This window comes from Drosophila erecta, unplaced genomic scaffold, assembly GCF_003286155.1.
Source record: "Drosophila erecta strain 14021-0224.00,06,07 unplaced genomic scaffold, DereRS2 tig00000021-arrow-pilon, whole genome shotgun sequence".
NCBI classification, from domain to species: Eukaryota; Metazoa; Arthropoda; class Insecta; order Diptera; family Drosophilidae; genus Drosophila; species Drosophila erecta.
This window is the reverse complement of record NW_020825198.1, coordinates 15,317,780-15,336,685: the sequence shown is the minus strand read 5'-3', so window position 1 is coordinate 15,336,685 and position 18,906 is coordinate 15,317,780. Positions and strand designations below refer to the sequence as shown.

The window sequence follows — 18,906 nt, the reverse complement described above, 5'->3', positions numbered from 1 at the left end:
ATTTTTAAAACAATTGTCTTCCACTAGTTTATGCACGATTCAAAGCAATAGGTATCAATAGCTTGAGAAGGAATTTTTGAATGAACTGGGAGAAAGATTTATGCGATTTATATTAATCAAGATGTACAGATTTTAAATGTACAAATTTCGCGCCCAATTTGAAAAGAAAAATAGAGAGATGTGTTAGTACACACTTATTTTCCACGCACTATTTACAATACCGCTCCTGTTTGCCCGCTGAATACAAAATAAAACACAAACATTTAAAATTTTTATATTGTTTATCTAAAAAATATATATGATTAAGTTAATTGCTTACATTTCACTTTGTTTGCTTTCCATATCGTTTAAATCAAGGTAATATGCACTTAACTATACATAATATAATCAAAATACACAATTTTAGTTGTAATTTAAGCATATTAAAACTTATTTCAATTTTTAATTAAACAAGGCTATTCATTTATACCAGGTTGATTTTAAGGAAGCATTCTAAACAATTGACTGAACGCAGGGATATTAAGTTACCTATAGAGATATTTTTCAAAGTTAAATTAAAATTAGACTTTTTGCGAAAAAATCATAGAAATTATATAGGAAAACATTCATAAATAGAACATATATATTCATATGACTAACGTCATAACGTAACTATTACAAATGTAGGAAACTTCAAAGTCAAAATCATACTTTACTTAAGCTAAATAAGCAAATTATGAAGGATTTCATAATGTCACTTCCTCAAAACATCAAAATGTTTTATTCGACCATTTGTAATCCCAAAATTTTGGGATTTGCGAGGACAAAAACACGAGTGATAAGCGCATCTTAAACACATTGAGATATAAGATACCGTTTACTAGTTTAGTTAGTTTAGTTGGGCGTTGATCTGCCTCCGCAGGCACCTTCGCCGTCGGAAGTGCTGGTGCTACCATTGCAACCATTCGAAATTCCATTTGTGGGTGTGCTGGGAATCTTCAGGGATGTGAACGACTTTGTTGCTACGGCTAAGCCCTCAACACTTTCCTCCTCATCCGAGGATGCGTCGGATAGCTGGCGGGGCGACAGGCGGCAGCCACGCTGAATATATTGTGTCAACCGATCCACGGAGGCCAGTATCAGGCCGAGGAAAGGAGGCGAGGGCTTCAGGGGTCGCGACAAGTACTCTGGATGGTATTGGGTGGCAACGAAATAGGGGTGACCGTTGAGCTCGATGATTTCCATCCTGGTTTTTTCCACGTCCGTGCCCACAAATCGCATGCCTTGCTCTTCCAGCCGGGGCACGTATTTGGGATTAACCTCGTAACGATGCCGATGACGCTCCTCCACGGTCTTCGGGTTTCCGTACAACTGCCGAATGAGACTAGGGCCATCAGCGAAAACTGTTGTTCGCTTGCCCAAACGCATAGTGCCACCCAATTGACCCGTGTGATGCTCTGGCATGTCGATGACCAAGGCATTGGTTGTATTCGGGTCGATTTCTGTGGTGTTTGCATCCTTAAGACCAAGTTTACTGCGTGCGAACTCAATCACCGCTGCCTGCAGACCCAAGCAGATGCCGAGCAATGGTTTTCGATTCTCTCGCGCCCATTGGCACGCACGAATTTTGCCCTCCATTCCACGGGAACCGAATCCACCGGGCACTAGGATGCCATCACTTTCGCATAGCTTCTGCCACTCCTTGTGGTACTTGCTCGGCTCGGACTGGAGAGTTTCCTCCTCCAGCAGGCAAGACTCGATAAAGACCAGTTCCAGTTTGCGATTCACAGCCAGGGCGGCATGTTGCAGGGCTTTGACCACGGAGGCGTACGAGTCCGTGAACTTAGTGTACTTGCCCACAATGGCGATGAAAACTTCACGGCGAACGGTCTCCGTGCGACGTGCCAAATCACGCCATTTCTGCAAACATCTACAAGTAGCAAATAATACGTGATTAGTTAGCATACTTTCAGGGTTTCAAGATAGACTCTAACTTACTTGGTCCTCTTGCTCATGTCGATATTAAGCTGTAGACGCTGATTCAGATATTCAACAACACCATTTTGCTCCATCAGCAACGGAACATGATAAATAGAGTTCAAATCGTGGATGCAAATCACTTGATCCGGGCCCACATGACAGAAGTTGCTGATCTTCTCCTTGACCTCCAGTCCAATGGGTTTCTCCGATCGGCAGACAATCAAATCGGGACTCAGACCGCAACCTCTTAGTTCCCTGACCGAACTTTGAGTGGGCTTCGTCTTGGGTTCTCCGGTGGCCTTGGGCAAGGGAACCAACGACACATGGGCCAAACAGAAGTTCTCCCTCTTTACGCGGAACTGAAACTGACGGAAGGCCTCTACGAATGGCATACCCTCGATGTCACCAATCGTACCTCCCAATTCCACAATGCACACCTGTGGCTTTGAAGATCCCTGAACGGGTGTCTGGGCCACGCGCTCTACCCATTCCTGAATGGCATCAGTAATGTGTGGGACAACTGTAAGAGAAGGAAAGTTAAATTACTTGATGTTTCCAGTTATAACAAGATAGAATGCTATAGTCGAGTTCCCCGACTATCAGATACCCGTTAGGACCACCTTGACCGAACAATGACTCCACTGACCCTTCTGCCCGTGCCAGGTTCCTGTACGCTGCTGATGCCCTTCGTTGTCCTGCGGCGTCCTCGACAGTGGTCCCGTGTTAAGGAGTTTAGAACTTCAGCCTTGGAACATTTCTTAATTTTTTCGAATTTCTACAACATCATAACATCAAAAATTTTACAAAAAAATTAATTTCTAAATTTAAATGCAGATTTTTAAAGAATTGCGCCAGAAACATTTAGAGCTACGCCACTTCAAAATCCGATTAACATAAGTTGAATAATTGAGTTTAGAACTTCAGCCTTGGAACATTTCTTAATTTTTTCGAATTCAATCGATAGAAAATTACAAAAAATGTGGCCGTGGCAGTTTAGTGCGGTTTGTGGGCGTAGGAGTGGCAACATTTGGAACCAAACTTCCGCTGCGTCTATGTCTCTGCATACTTAATCTCAACATTCTAGCTTTTGTAGTTCCTGAGATCGAGGCGTTGATACGGACAGATGGACGGACGGACAGACGGAAGGACGGACATGGCCAGTTCGACTCGGTTATTGATCTACGACCAACGGGTATAAAGTCTTTAAAGTAAATTTATGGACTAGGATAAAGAATAAGGATAAAGAATTGTCACTCACCTTGAACAGTTTTGCCCAAGTACACGCCAGTCCGCTCCTTCTCAATGACCAACTTGTAAATTTTTCCGGTGGTTATGTTGTTGTCCCGATGCAGGGTGACATCCAAAAACCTTTCATAGTTTCCCAGATCCAGATCCACCTCGGCTCCATCGTCCAAAACGTAAACCTCACCTGCAGAAAAAAATAATACAATTAATACGTGGTTTCAATAAATTATGGACCACCCTTCTTAGTGAAAATGAAAAGAACTGAAAACATTTTAATGTTACATTTTTATTTCCAGGGTATTTGTGCTTAGGCGTAAATGGCGCACTCCCAGCTTTCCTTGGAGTGGCGCTCAACTAGAAATCAATCAAATAGCATGGCATGGACACGAACTAATAGTAATGCTTACGATCTAGGCTAGTGGGCGTATGTACAGTCTTGGGCTTAATCTAGGCGTTCTGAGCTGTTCCACTACTTGGACTCCTCGAGATCCTCTTTGTAGAGTTCCTTGAAGATGAGCTTTTGTATCTTGGTGCGTATGCGCAGCTTCTGGGCTGCGGTCAGCTGCTTCATGTACGGATGCAGGCTGAGCAAGTAGTGATAGTCATCGTCCTCTGGTACGAGCGGAGTGTCCATTGTCGAGGATCCATTAAAGTTGCTATCCTCGGAGAGACGCGGCCGCTTTAGCTTAAGGGCGGGTATCAGTCCATTGGCATAGGAGTGTTGAGTGAAGCTCAGGTGATCTCCGTTTCCTCCCACAGCCGAGGAGGCTCCGAAATCCTCATTTCGGTCTTTGGCCGCTAGATGAGCTGCTGCCAGAGTGGCCAGCGGATGGTGTGCTTTGTTGTATAGTGGCGGTGGCGACACAGATCTTTTTCCGCCCATTGGCGCTCCGTTCGACGATACAGATGACGCGGATGTGGTCGTTGCCGGCGCCAAAACAGCTGCTGAACCTGGTTGTTGTACTTGTGCGGATGTGGTGGTCACCATTGGCGGTGGGGAACAGTGTGCGGCTGGTGGTTCCACCAGCACTTGAAGTGAGGGTGCTACTGGAGATATCTGTTGCGGTGGTGGAGGTGGCGGCTTTCTGCTTAAATCTTCCGCCTCCTTCTCCAGCTCCATCAACTGGGCGCGAAGTAATCCGGCCTTGATTAAAGCGTGCTGATGTGCCTCTTCTTGGGCCCGCAAAGCTCCGGTGGCCAGTGGTGTGGTGCTCACTTGATTCATTTGATGGGCAGCCGGTGGCGTGGGCATTGTTTCCTCCATAGTGGCTTCGCTAGCCTCTCCGTCCGGTTCCATTTCCTCCTCGTCGTAATCCTCGTCGCTGTCCTGCAGGCGACGTATTAGACCGTTTGTTAAATCCGGTTCCACCACTGTCTTTTCACAGTCCTCGCTTTGCTGGTTGAAGTAGAATGACTGATCCTGTTCGTTCTTTGGCAAACGATGACGCATGTGATCAGCTATAGAAAGGGATTCACATTTATTAAAGTAAATGATTGCATTAATCTAACTCACTTAGAAACAACAACGCGTAGTAGTGCAGCCATTTGGATTCAAAGGTGGCCGGGTCCACCATAAAATCACCGTTATCCGCCCGAGGTATCCTTTTGTACTCCACTCGGAAATTGTCTCGAAGTCCCTTCCACTTGGCCTTGAGAACGATCTCTGGGAGAGAGAGTGGGATAACGATAGAAACTGCTTTGTTCGCGCTTGGAGTCATTGTCAGTGTTGCCAACTTAGCTATTTACTCGCCAAATCTGATTAGAACAGGAAACTACATATTTAGCTTAACTACTGTTTGTAAGAGTAAAAAGGTTCGGTCTTTTTTAATGTTATTTAAAATGTATTTCTTTAAATACTTTGAAATACCTTTTACAAAGTTTTGCAAAAAACAGTACTTTTTTGGGAAAGGTTTCTCATATAAAATGAGTTTACTTTGAACAAAAATAAAAATGTAAACATTTTTCGCCTTAAATGTTTGATTTCATTTACATTTAAACTTTATTAAATTTGGCTACTTTTCAGTTAAACTGCTTCATCGAATTTCGGTTGGCAACACTGTTCTACGAACTCCTTTTGTCCATATGCTCCACTTACTTGGCAGCTTGTGTGCACCGCTCAGCTCGTCCCACATCTGCTCGAGGAAGGCCTTGTTGCAGTGGAAGTTGCGGTTCCAGATGGCCGGGCGCTCCTCGATGTCGTGAATAAACTGCTCCACATTGAGCACGATGGTGGACTTTTTTGGCGCCATCTTAGCGCGCTCAAAGCGATTGAGTGAGTTTTATATATATGTATTTTTTGTTAGCTCTTTTGTCTCTGTTTCGCGGGCACACTTTTTTTCACTTGTCCGCTCAGCTAACGGTGAATTGCAATTGCATGCTCAAAACGGCACACACACGCGCGCATACACACCACTAACCAAACTCACTGAGAGAAATGAGAGGAATGAAGAGCATTAGTCGGCTTCTTGACCACTCACTAAAGCCGCCATCCCGCTCCCACCCACGAGTTAGTTGCGATCCCCGACCATCAATGAGCAGCCAGTGCTCCCCAAACTGTAAGCACAATAACTTCATTAGGATTCCTTCCTTGGGCTTAGGCCCAAAATCGAGCTGGGCGACAGGAAATGCCGCGCTGCTCGCTCTGCTCCACTCTGCTCCCCATCGTCCATCTCCCTCCCGCGCACTCTGCTCCCCAGCAGCAGAGCCAGATGAAGAAGACGACGCGGCAGGAAAGAAGCAGCGAAATCAAATTATAAACACGCCTGGGCGAGCGAGCGGGGAGAGGGGCGCGGCACGCGGGGCAGACAGGAACAGACGGCGATGAGCGACGACCGAGAGACCAACCAGCCAACGGTTACTCCACGAGCCTGCCTGCCTGCCTGCCTGCTTGCCCGACTGCCTGCCTCTGCCTGCACCCCGCTCCCACTCCCACTCCCGATTACGCGCCGGTTCCGCTGACTTTGTCTCTCCTTGCTCCTCTCCCTTCCGCACTGCACTGCATACACTTGGGAAAACAGGTGAACGATTTAGGTATTGCATTTTAGAAATCGTGAGGATTGCAAGGGGTCACGCATTTAGCAAGTAAACTTTTTTTCCGCATTAAGCCGCATTTTCTTTTTAACTTAAAATCCGTATAAGAAACGAACATTTAAAGCAAATGCTTTGTCAAATATTATTGATAAGAAACTTTTGGCGTCACTAGCAATACTCTAAATCACCTGTTGTAGTGCTCCTATCCACAACTAATTACCAATATCATATTCCCATCCCCCATTTTCTTCGAGTGCATCGTCTGGCCCCAGTGCATCGGTGTGAATGTGGACATGTGTTGATTGTGTGAGTGAGTCAGGCGCAGGCGGCGGCATTCAGTCAGTCATGCAAAAATGTTTGCCGTGCACAGAGTGCGAAATACTAAAAACGGCAGCGTGTGGAGACTTTGGATTGTGTGAGGGGGAGGGGGAGGGAAAGGGGCGGGCCGCAAGGGGAGCGGATGCGAAGGCACAGGCCGCAAAAGCATACACATACAGAAACATACATACTTATGTATGTATGTATATTCCAGCGAGCAAAAGCAATTTCTGGCGGCAGCTACAGCTTTGCTGCAGGCACCGCACCGCACCGCACCACACAGCACAGCAGAGCAGAGCAGACAAGAGACCGACCAGAAGACCAAGCCAAGCAAGCCAAGCCAGACAAATAATGCGTCACGTTGCGCAGTCGTTAAATTTTCGTTTTCGTCGTTGCCGTTGCCGTTTTTATGGGCAAAAACTGCCGGCGACAGTGTGTTTCACTGCTGCCGCTGCTGCCGTTGTTGTTGTTAGGCGAGGGCAGGGTGAAAAATGTAGGGGGGCTATCGAGGGGGTAGGAAAAGCGGGCTGAAAAGCTGGCCCAGCTGCTGTCGAGGTGATTGGGAGCTGGGCAACTAACAGCTCCTCTGCTGGTAGCCAAGAATTTCACAAGTTTCGACCCGCCGTGGAAAGTTATGAGGCCTCCTCACACACACACACACACTCGCTTCTTTTTTTTTCAACTGGAAGCTGTTTGGCTAGGAAATTGGCAGCTAAGTGGACTAACACTGTGGGGATTTGGAAATCATTTCCTCAACTTTGATTTCCCGCTGCTTATCAACGAGAGTCAAGGAAAGAAGAGATAAGAGCGTTTCTTTGGCTGAATAACCATACTATTTATAGGTCAGATCTTGCATAAAGGCGATGTATTGATCGAATTGAAAGAAGGAATGGGAACTTGGAATTCTTCCGAACACTTCCAACTCTCTTTTTGCTTAACCCATGAAAAGCCGACGAGTGCAGAAAATTCAGATTACATTAAAAGTGAGTAATTTACATTACCATGTTAATTTGGTAACTTGCTAGATAACGAGGCTTGAAAACTACTCTTGGCTTATCAGGAATACTAAAAACTCTTGTTACGTAAAAACTATAAAACAAATTCTATATGCATTTTTAAAAATATAATGTTAGGAAAATGGTATGAAACAAAATGGAAATGGTCAGTTGAATATATTTGTATTCAATTATTGTTAAGTTTTAAATTTATTCATCGTCTTTTTCCTTGCCTTTAGAATTGCATTGAAGTTCATTCTCTTCCTCGGTTTATAAAGCTTTAATATTATTTCCCGTAGCTTCAAATACCAGCTCATCTGATTTGTAAACCATTTGTGTGTTTGGGCTCCTAGTGTTTCCCTTATCTTCAAACTCCCCCTCTCTTTTAGGTCCAACTATACTCTTTCCTTTTCCCACACAAATCTTTAACTTCCATCACTTCCCCCTTCTCGCTTCAACTGTCATTGAAATTTGCCCAGGAATGAAGAGTCAAGAATGATGGACTCTGAGGGGGAGTGAGGCAATAAACCATAGTTTGCTCTATAAAATCAATAAAACCCACGCACACACGTGTGCGTGTCTCACTCGCTAACATACATATGCAAAAATTAGCGCGCCAGGAGTCGCAACTAACGGGACATGTGGGTGGTTTTCAGGGGGTGGTGAATCAGTGGGTGGTCACTGCCTAATGTGTATGTGTGTGTACGTGTGTGTGTATGTTTCTGTTACCGCCAAAGTTTATAATAATCGAAAAGTTTTTTGTGCGCTCGGTCAGCCGCGCCGGCCCGTAGATTCCGTTATGTCCCGAGAGCGTTTTCCACGAGCGCGAATGACAAGTCGAGAAGCCGAATTGCGGAATTGCGAATTTCCGAACCAAAATGCGAACCACTGCTGATTGCAGTCAGCTTACAACTGAAATTGAAAATTCAGCAGAGCAAAGTGCGAAGCGCCGCTGCTTCTGCTGCTGCTGGTGGCTGTCGCAGCGTTATTGCTGTTGCTTTTGCCTTTGCTGCCGTTGACGCGCCGCCACCGCTGCCGCACACAGACCGCTCTGCCCCTGCCCCCACCACCTCTCCTGTCGCTCTCTCTCTCTCTCTCTGTCTCACACTCCCCACACTCCCTCTGACCCATCGGCTATTTGCCACTGCGACAGGCTGCAGTCAAGCCATCCGCCATCAGGCCGAGAGCCATGAGCCATGAGCCAGCCAGCCAGCCATCCAGCAGGCCGTGTTCAGGCCCAGGCCCAGTCACAGTCGTAGTAGTCCCATTCCCACTCCCGCTCCCCTTACCGTTCCCACACCAAATTCAAATCCCCGGCCAGGTCCACAAGCCCCCCAAAAGCCAAGCGAGCCAGCCAGAGCCACCAGCCAGCCAGCCAGCCAGCCAACAAAACGTGCCAACTAGCGGCGGCAGCTGAAACGACGCCAGCCAAACAGCCAACAGCCACCAGCAGCAGCAGGCAGGCAAAATAATATGAAAAAAAAAAAAAACAAAAAAAGTATTAAAGGCCTTCTAGAGAGAACGAAAATGAAGATACTCTTGCCTTGAATATCCGAATGCATATAAGTAGCGTTAGGTTCTTTAACTATTGTACATATACATATAGTGATAGTGGTTTAGATTGATAAAAAATCAATCGCATTGATGAATAGATCGATGGGGATTCTTACTTGAAATCAGTGTTAAAACTCATCCATTACGCAAAAAGCAGCTAAAAAAAGTTAGGAATTATAGCGTAGCAAACGCGATCGAACAAAACTCCACGCTTATATCTTAAGCTAATCTTTTTGGATGTGACTAACACAATGAAGAAGGTCTTGGTCTTGAGTGTCCTTACTGTATTTTAAGAGTCTCAAAAGTATTTTGAGGAGTTGGTGTACGTAAATGTAGTTATCAAAATTTGTGGTAAAGAAATCAAGTTCTTTTATAGATATACCTTAAATATTAAAAGAGTTCTAAAAAAGATACTGGATGGGGGATTTAATTCTCGCACCCGAATGTCCAAGCAGTCGTCAAACTGGCAATACCCTCCGGAAAAGAGAGGGCATGAGAAGCGCACACTGAAACGCAAAAAACGCCAGCGAGGAGGCGCAGACCATCCATTGGGCGGAGTGGCGCAGCGAGGGGCAGTGGGGCAGAGCAGTCAGCAGGCTGGCAGTTAAGTTCAGTTTCAGGCGAGAGCCAAAGCCACGCCACAAGCTTTTGCTTTTGCTTTTGCCGGCGCGACATACATGCGTACACAATGTGTGCCTGTGTGTGTGTGTGTGTTTGTGTGTTTGCGCGCTGGAGGGAGGGGGAGGAGGAGGGTTCCAGCGCGGGGGAGGTGGGGAAGCGCGCACAAACGCTAAAAACGGCCGCCGCCATTTGCTCGCTTCTGGCTCACCGTGTTGTTGCTTTTGCCTTGCTGCTTTTGGGCATATTATTGCCGGCTATCCAGCACACGCACACCAACACGCACACACATTCGCCCAGAGCCGCACGGCCACACAAACACATGCGAGAGAGAGCCAGCCGCGCTGTCTGTGTGAGGTGGAGCCGGTGGCCTGCTCCCCTCCAGCTCCTCTCTGCCACGGTGCTTCCTCTCCTTCCTTTGCTCTTCCTGTCCTGCCTGCCTGCCTGCCTGCCTGACTGCCTACTGCATGCTCAGCCAACAACAATCAACGCGCGGAAGCGAGCGAGCGAGCGAGCTAGCGAGCGAAAAGCATAAACCATGAAGAGAGTGCGGGGTGCACGGGGGGAGCGGGCGGTGTGCGGGAGGGGGCGCGGGCGGAAGAGAGGAGGCTCGTTAAAATCACGCGACAGGAGGCAGCGGCAGCGGCAGCGGCAGCAGCAGCAGCAGCAGAAGAAGAAGAACCAACGGGGGCGGTGCAACAAACGCCGGGCAAAGCGAATCAATGTGAATTTGGCTGTGGCTCCACGGCTACCGTTCTTCCTCTTTCCTCTGCGCTCTCCTCTTCACACTTCCTCCCCTCCCCTACCCACCATCCGCTCATCGCTTCTCTTCTTCCTCTTCCTTTCCCCCGCCCCCGCCCCATCCTTCTGCCACTTCTTCTTCTTCTGGCGCCTGTCGCTCAGACACCGTAAGTGTGAGGTGGGTGGCGTTGGGCGGAAAAACGGAGGTGGCTGGCAGCGAGGTCGTAATACAACGCTGTATTGTAAGGGGCAAGTGCGATTGGCCGGCCGCTCCGAATTTTCCGATTTCATTTCTCACAATTAAGCACCAGAATGGCGCCCGCAGTTGCATAATCGCCGTTAGCGATTCCTTTTACAATCTTCTTTAAGCCTGGGTTATTACTATAGTGAATCTAAATATGAACATTCCGTTTCTTAATCACTTTGAAGGCGCATAAAATTCTTCCGACTTTGCACTTTTGAGATTTGATTCAGTTATTCATTTTCTAGTTTACATGTTTACAAACAAGACTAGTTTCGGCATGTTATTTATAAATCTGAAGATGTTACAGCTGGTAAGTTTTATGGTACCAGGAAGTAATAATAATAATATAAAATTATTCTAGGTTTAAGTTTGCAGTTTAAGTATAAAAGGTCAACAATGTTTGGAAAAGATTAATCAATGGCTTTCGTAAAGTATTATTACAGCTATGATAAATTATTCGTTTTAACCTTTACAGAGTTTGGAAAACAAATAGTAAGGCTATTATTTTAATTTATTAAAGTATGTATTATTATATATATTTATAGTAGCTGGCTGGTGCTAACTTCTGGGATGACAAAGTTTGCTAGTTTAAAATTTGCCTTTACTCATTTCTTATCAGTAGTGATCAGTAACTTTGTTGCTGGAACCAACGAAAAGGTGGATAATTTAACTAACGGCTACTGTGTGCCGTAACTGCCCTGCTGTCGAATGCAATTACTTAAGGCGATCCATAAGCTATGCTTAAAGTTGCAAGTTATGGCAAGTGGGAAACTTTCGACCAGACGCAAGATTGAAGCTTATGAAGCCATAGAACACACACACACACAGACACGTGCAGGCCCATCAGTTAACAGTGGTGTGTGTGTGTGCACTTGTGACTGTGTGCGTGTGCCAGCAAATGAGGGGGCGGAACGGTGGCAGGCGTGGCCGAGGGGCGGCGCTGGGAGGCGATGGGAGCCACTCAACCTCAGACGCCAGCAACGCGTAGCAACGGTCACATCCTGCTGGCGAGCTGTCGTTGGAGAGTTGGGCTGGAGAGCCGCCACAGCGAAATGGTATTTTCCATTTAATTTTTGCACACACGCACAAAAGCTCGCACACGCGGGCCATACGTATATGGGCACAGTGGTGCTTCGATAAATACAATCAAGAACCAATTCTGCTGGCAAACCGAAATCAACAAAATTATCTAGCACAGATATGTTGACAAATTTAAAAATTTTGCTTAGTCATATTTCCTTTATGCCAGTTGGCAGATTATTTTTAGTGGGTAATTACAGCATAAAGCATCAAATGCCCAGCAAATTTGAAATAAATATACAGTAAATGTAGGCTATATATTTACATAGTTGCATATTTATTGCATTTGAAGTGCAATATATTCGTTACCATCCTAGTCAGGTACTACTGTATGTAGCAGCACACGCACAAGGCGGAGCAGGAGCGTGAGCAAGAAAAAAGAGTAAGAGGAGAAGCAGAGCAGAGGTGGCAACAACAACAACAGCAAGAGGAACAAAAACAGCAACACGGCGGCAGAAGCAACAGCAGAGGCCCAAGCATTATTGTCGTCGCGAAACGAAACGTGAGCGTAACGAATGCGCAAGCAGAAATCCAGCAACAAAGCAAATGCAGGCCAAAAAGGAGATGGTACCGCGAGGGGCGGTGCAGGGGGGGGCAGTTAATGGCGCACAGGCAAAGAGCAACAGCTGCTAACGATGTTGACGCGCCGATGACGGCCGCACAACCAAATGGGCAGACAGAGCTGCGAAAGAGAGGACAAAGAGGACGAGGGGGAAGAGGACGAGGACGAGGAGGGGGGAAGAGGACGAGGAGGGGGAGAAGGGCAAGCGGAGAGCACAAGAGCTTGGCTCTTTTATGGCTAAAAACGCTAATGTGACCGATGGATCGGGATGTGTAGATGGGGGCAAGGGGAGTGGATGAGGGAGCATGACGGAGCGCAAAGCACGCGCAAAAAGCCCAGGCGGCAAGAACAACGACAGCAACAGAAACACTCGGCAGCTAGAAGAAGACACCCTCAAAAGATGGAACACCGCAGCGGCCAATATGGCGACCCTTGCCATTTCCCATTCCACTTTACCTCCCCCACCACCCTTACCGACCTTCTTCGCACCCACTCACACTCACACTACCGAAATTAACGCAAAACAAATGAAGCACACGCATGTGCCGCTGCCGCTGCCGCTGCCACTGCCCAGTCTCAGTCGACGTCGGCAGCGAACACAAATGGGCAGCAACAAGAACCACAACAACAACAGCAGCCACAACAAATGAGCAGAATTGCATTTTGTGCATTTCGACCCCCAAAAAGTGGAAGCTGGGCGCAAAAATGCAAATGACAGGCGGCAGACAGTAAGCCCTCATGAGTGGGTTGCCCAATGCGGGGGGTGGCGGGTGGTGCGTTGCGAGAGGCATCCGGAATAACCGTGCTTTCCACTCACCGAAGTTGCTTGGGTCTCTTTGCACCACTCAAAGTGAGTCATAATTGATACGGTGAGTAGATATACATAGCTACAAAGCTCTAATATAATGAGTGTTATTAAGTCTTAGCAACAACCTTAATAACTTTTATAACTATACGTAATTGCCAGATGCACCTTTTTATATTAGTTGTAATATTTGTAAATATAATATAACATTAAACTGATAGACCATCCAAATGGTTTGAATCATTTAATAACCGACTAAATAAATGTCGCTCCTGTTGTTCTTGGATTTTATTCCACCACATAAGGTTCAATTTTCAAATATTTCCATTTCAACAAAAGTAAAAAAAAAAAATATTATTTGTGACTAATACTATGAAATCATATTAGCAGTCTTTGTTAAGTTCCCCCCTAGACTAATCGCCATAAGCAAAAAAACGTTATCTACTCCACAGCAACAACTTTTTGCTTATACTTTAATCCATTAAATATATAAATAAATCGCACGTGTAGAGCGGCCTCGCCAAACGTGCAGGTCAACGCTGCGGCACATGCCACACACACACACATGCATACTTACGCACAGAGGTATGCGCCCACCACCCAAACACACACGCACACGCAGGCAAACAACGCACCGTAATTGCATTTGCACGTTGCATAAATACATTTTCAAGTGTGTGTCGCTGTGCCGTTTATTTATTTATTTATTGTTGTTGTTATTGTTGCTGGCGCCATTTTGGTAGAGGAAGTTCTTTTATGGGAGTGGTCAGGAGGGGGTGGTGGGAGAAAGTGTCGGCGGGCGTGAAGAGTGAGTGAGTGCAACAGATCAGCAAGAGAATGCACAGAGGTACAGTAAACTTTTGCAACAAATACCAACTTAAATATATTGAATAGCTATGCAATATTTAATATTTGTAATAACAAAATTAATATATGTAATATACGAAGTAATACAGTAGTAATTGTCTTATTCCATATTCATTGACCGATTACAATTTTGTATACAAATTAAATCAATTAACAGTGGTAACACTGTAAATACCACTTATTACTAATAACATTATCAAAAAGATAAGAAGCCTCACTTCTTATTTCACAAAATACGGCTCAGTTATAATTGAATCGTCAGTAGCTTCGGATCACTTTCAATCGTTTCCCTTTTTCACAATCATACAAATAAAAGCACTAAACAGAGACAAAAAGGAGAGCAAGACAAAAATAAGAAACAACCGAGGAAAGCAAAGCAAGTGAAACGGAGAGAAAGAACTTTCATTTTCAATGTCAAGCAACAATAACAACAAACAGAATGTCTGCCGGTTGCGGGAGTCGTTTTGTGAAGAGAGAGCTAAAAACAGAGAGCGGGACTAAGAAAAAGAATGAGAGAAGGTGAGAGAGATCTAACTTTGTATTTTTTTGCACAAGAGCATGAATATTTTTGTAGCAATTGCTTGCGTCTCTGTTGCCACGAGCATTTATTTCGTTTTGATTTCCGACTTAATCTGTTTATAAACAAAACGTAATTGTCAAAGTGCAAGATTTCAAAACACGTGCAACTGTTGCTGATTTGCAGAGCGCGTGAAAGAGTGGGGACATAAAGAGTGGGGAACAGCTGACGACAGCACTGTCTGGTTATCTCTTTCACACATCTCTTATGCCTCTCGCAAAACAAATGCCACTATGTCTCTGTACTATGTATCGTACAACTTAGTTTCACTTTATTATTATTGTTTAATATTGCCATTTTCCTTTTGAATTGATTATAGTTTCTTTGTAAATTTACAGAGCTTGGCGTGGAATATTTTTATGCGCTTATGGTAAACACAATTCACTATTATGGTTACTTATGATATTTGTTATTGAGCATTTGTTTTTGCACAGGTTTTTGTTTTTAGCGGGAGAGCGCTTTTTTCGCCGCATGGCAATCGAAACACTGCCACATCGCACCCTCGTTCACGCCATGTGGTGCAACCAGCCGCGTGACCTTTGACAACAACAACTGCTTGCACCTTACAACAATAGATGCACATACTGGCAGACACAGACACTCGCCCACACACTCACTCTCACACAGATGGGCAAAATATTGAAAAATTGCCAAAATCGCGTATGTCGAAAGCAAATATATATGCATGTTGTATATACTATACACACCCATATATAATGCGGAAGAGGTCTTGAAAACTCACCATGCTCATAAGGTGAAAAGGTTCCAGCATCTATATTGATATAGGGGTCAATCTTGATCGAGGTGACATCTAGACCACAGGATTTCAAAAGCGTTCCGAACGAGGAGGCAATCACGCCTTTTCCCACGCCGCTGATGACGCCGCCTGTGACCAGGATGTATTTCATCTTTTCGCCTTGAACTTGAAACTCGCGGATTATCGTATTACCCGGATCGCAAATTACTTTTTATTCGCATTCCCCAACACGTGGAAATGGAATTCGTATGACCAGTGTCTATTTTCAGTATAATACCAGTGTAGGTGACTCACCATGTGTTGGTAAACACCACAAAGCGCGCGCTTTTAAGAATCAAATGAAATTTATTCTGGCCGCTATGTTAAAATTACCCATTTATATGTACATACATACATATATACAAAGCATACTTGAGATTGAGACCTATAGCACAAATGACCTACAATTTGTATAACTTTCAATTATTTTAAAATAGTACTAAAGCTTTGCCTTAGTTGGATTTCATTTTATTTTACTCTGTGTAATTTGTGTTTAAAATAGGAATTTCAGGATTTGTTGACTCATTATAATTGTAAGTAAATCATATTGCCGTTAAATTTGTATTGCCATTCATAAAGGCCATTTTAAATGTGCATACTTTAATGTTAAGCAGTATATCAATTTATATTTATTCATTTTTGTAAAATATACCCTTAAAAATATGTTTGGAAAATGAAACTAAAATATTCACCAACAATAAATAAATAAAATAAACAACAACAATTTCATCGCGCAAAGCATTAAATGTTGCATATTTATTGAATTGTAAGCGTAGGTATAAAAGAATTAGAAAACTGTGAAACTCTGTAAATGCGTGCCAGGCGTAAGAATCTCCTTGGTCAACCGGTTACTTGCTGGCCTCCTGCTGCTCGAACAGAGGATACTGCTCGGCGACCTTCTCCCAAGTTGTTCTCGCCGTTGCCAAGTCCTTGACCACGCCCACAACCTCCTCCAGACCTACGCGCACCTGCTTCATTGTATTCCGATCCCGCAGAGTCACCGTATGCGGTTCCTTCAGAGTGTCGAAGTCGACGGTGATGCCATAGGGAATGGCAATCTCATCCGTGCGGGCATACCGCCTGCCAATGGAGCCGCTGGAGTCGTCCACCTTGTGCGAAAGTTCCGCTTTGGTCAGGGCCGAAGAAAGTTTCTGAGTATAAGGTTGGAAGTCGGTGTTGTTGGACAGCGGGAGAATGGAGCACTTGATGGGCGCCACCAGAGGGGGCAGCGTGAAGTAGCACCGCTGCTCGTCGCCTTCGCGGCACTGGAAACTGTGCTCCAGCAGAGAGTACATAATGCGACCAATGCCAAACGAAGGCTCAACCACACTCGGGATGAACTCCTCCACATGGACCGTTTTCGTAGAGTGCTTCACGCTGATGGTATCCTTGCCAAGCTCGTGGCTTTGGCCATCGGCCGTGGTCAGTTTGTATTGACCATCGCCAGTCAGCTGTTCCTCCACCTTGGTTATCTCCTCCAGCGAAAGCTTGGCCAAAGCATCCGTGATGTTCTTCGCCTCCTTCTTGAAGGTCTTGCCCAGAGCCTGCTTGTTGGGCACAATCTCGCAGACCTCCACAGTTTTGGGAGCCGGCAAACGCTTCTCGGCCACTAAGCGCACACCAGTGGCTGCCGTATGCTGTCCCAAATCGTAGGCACTGCGATCCGCACATCCTACGCACTCCACCCATCCGTAGGAGGTAAGGATCTCGGCATCCCAGCAATCGCAGGCATAGTGAGCCATCTCATTGGACATGTGCTGCCGGAATCGCAAGCACTCCGGTTTGATACCAATGGCTAAAAGGAACTGCTGAATGCGGGCCATATAGTATCCAAGTGTCTCGTTAGCCACCAGTTTGGATGCCACTGCTTCACCAATTTGCACCTGCGCTGCAGACTTTCCATCCATCTGGTTGCAGGCCGAGTAAAGGGTCAACTTCTCTGATTTGATGTTGCCAAATTTGGGATGGTCCTTGAGCACCGGATCGCAGAAATGTTCAATCTCCGCCATGGTAAACTCTCGCACACGGATCAAGCCCGATCGGGGTGAGATTTCATTGCGGAACGAGTTGCCAATTTGAGCCACAGCGAAGGGAAGCTTGCCCTGATTGAATTCCAGCAGTCGCTTGAAGTTCACGAAGATACCCTGGGCAGTTTCCGGCCGCAAGAATCCCTTTACCAAGCCAGTTGGTCCAATTTGGGTGGCAAACATCAGGTTGAACTCAATTGGCTCCGTTAAATCATTGCCGGTTAAAGGAGATTTGATGTTGTATTTGGCCAGGACCCCAGCCAATTCCTGTTTGTTCAGGCCATCCAGTTTGATGATAATGTCCTCGCACTCGGCCTGCAGGGCGGGAGTGGCATCCTTGGCCTTGGACAGCTTCTCCAAAGCCTGCTTGATGAGATGATCCAGGCGGAAACATTCGCCGGTCTTGACATCCTTGACCATCAGATCGGCGAATCGCTCCACATGACCAGAAGCTTTGAGTACAGGTTCCGGAGTAAGAATAGAGCAGTCCACCTCCAGCATTTGCTCTTCGAGGGCGAAATACTGACGCCACAGGGCCAGAATGTTGGACTTGAGGGCACAGCCCATGGGTCCAAAGTCGTACTGGCCGGTAATGCCGCCATAAATGGCAAAGCTCTGGTCGTAGAAGAAGCGACGCTTGAGAAGATCCTCCATCTTGGCGCGATCGAAGCTAACGACACTGGGGGTCAGAGCGAGCTCCTTGTCCTCCAGCAGCTTCTTTCGTGCCTTCAACTCGGCTACTGCCTTTTTCACATCGATCTCGGGGGCACCCTTGGCCTTGAGATCCCTCACCAGGTTGCCCTGCTCCTGAACTCGTTCCCTCAATGGAGCCAGTTGGGCCTCAATCTCCGGATTCGACATGATGAATTCGGCAGCTGCGGATCTTAGTTTGACCTTTCTATTTTGCTTCTTGGTGCCCCAACTTGTGGTTGCAGGTGGTGTAGGCTGCTGTGGTTGTGTGGGCGGAGGTGGAGGTGGTGCAGCGGGTGTAGCTTTTGTGGTGGTGGTTCCAAAAAAGACTTTCGTGGCAATGTGCTCGCTCCACGTTGCTTTCGCAATCTGAGTTCTCACGGCGGTGGTGGCGCTGCGCAGGTGGGGTAGCGCTTTCAACAACTGCAATGACATAAAGAGGCTTTTATTTTTCCAGCCGAAAAACGCGAATTTATGTAATAAACCGTCCAATTGGTAACTACTGCAATACCTTCACTTGCGGCTGCAATTTCGACTTGGATGAGTCTTTGTCGGCCGGCTTGCAGCACTGATTTTGCAGACGCTGCACAACACTGATTGTGGTTAACAGAGCTCCTCAGTAATGCGCATTATTGCGTCTCGTAAAAATATTTTCAAATGTAACTAGGAAAGTTCGGTTACACAATAGAAAATAATTTGAAACCTGTACTTTAAAGTTGAATAAAAGTTTGACCTTATGTTTAAATTAAAATACATATTATTATTTTTATTTATTTTCTGACAAAATTAATTGATCAC

The 18,906-nt window shown here is 45.8% G+C and overlaps 2 protein-coding genes and 1 long non-coding RNA gene across 6 annotated transcripts; 1 reads left to right on the top strand and 2 right to left on the bottom strand.

Moving 5' to 3' along the window:
- Positions 1-262: 262 nt before the first annotated feature.
- Positions 263-15,679, bottom strand: LOC6545950 (CTP synthase). 3 transcript variants are annotated; one of them, XM_026976447.1, is made up of 5 exons: positions 8,277-8,552; positions 5,300-5,629; positions 3,218-3,388; positions 1,978-2,479; positions 263-1,909 (listed from the first exon to the last, which is right to left on the bottom strand). In XM_026976447.1, the coding sequence occupies exons 2-5, from the start codon at positions 5,451-5,453 to the stop codon at positions 874-876; spliced, it is 1,863 nt and encodes a 620-aa protein (XP_026832248.1). In that variant the 5' UTR covers positions 5,454-5,629; positions 8,277-8,552; the 3' UTR covers positions 263-873. The 3 variants fall into 3 exon arrangements, with proteins under 3 accessions (XP_026832248.1, XP_001972797.2, XP_001972796.1); XM_001972761.3 differs by lacking the exons at positions 5,300-5,629; positions 8,277-8,552 and adding an exon at positions 15,338-15,679; XM_001972760.3 differs by lacking the exons at positions 263-1,909; positions 1,978-2,479; positions 3,218-3,388 and adding exons at positions 3,473-4,662; positions 4,718-4,867 and having other exon boundaries at positions 8,277-8,563.
- LOC113563868 lies at positions 14,241-15,127 on the top strand. Of its 2 annotated transcripts, XR_003407643.1 has the most exons (3): positions 14,241-14,537; positions 14,934-14,965; positions 15,030-15,127. It is a non-coding gene; the product is annotated as an uncharacterized LOC113563868 (long non-coding RNA). The 2 variants fall into 2 exon arrangements; XR_003407642.1 differs by lacking the exon at positions 14,241-14,537 and having other exon boundaries at positions 14,797-14,965.
- A 436-nt stretch (positions 15,680-16,115) lies between the features above and the next one.
- LOC6545902 (glycine--tRNA ligase) lies at positions 16,116-18,716 on the bottom strand. Its single transcript, XM_001972758.3, has 2 exons — positions 18,620-18,716; positions 16,116-18,531 (listed from the first exon to the last, which is right to left on the bottom strand). The coding sequence occupies exon 2, from the start codon at positions 18,277-18,279 to the stop codon at positions 16,240-16,242; it is 2,040 nt and encodes a 679-aa protein (XP_001972794.2). The 5' UTR covers positions 18,280-18,531; positions 18,620-18,716; the 3' UTR covers positions 16,116-16,239.
- Positions 18,717-18,906: the final 190 nt, after the last annotated feature.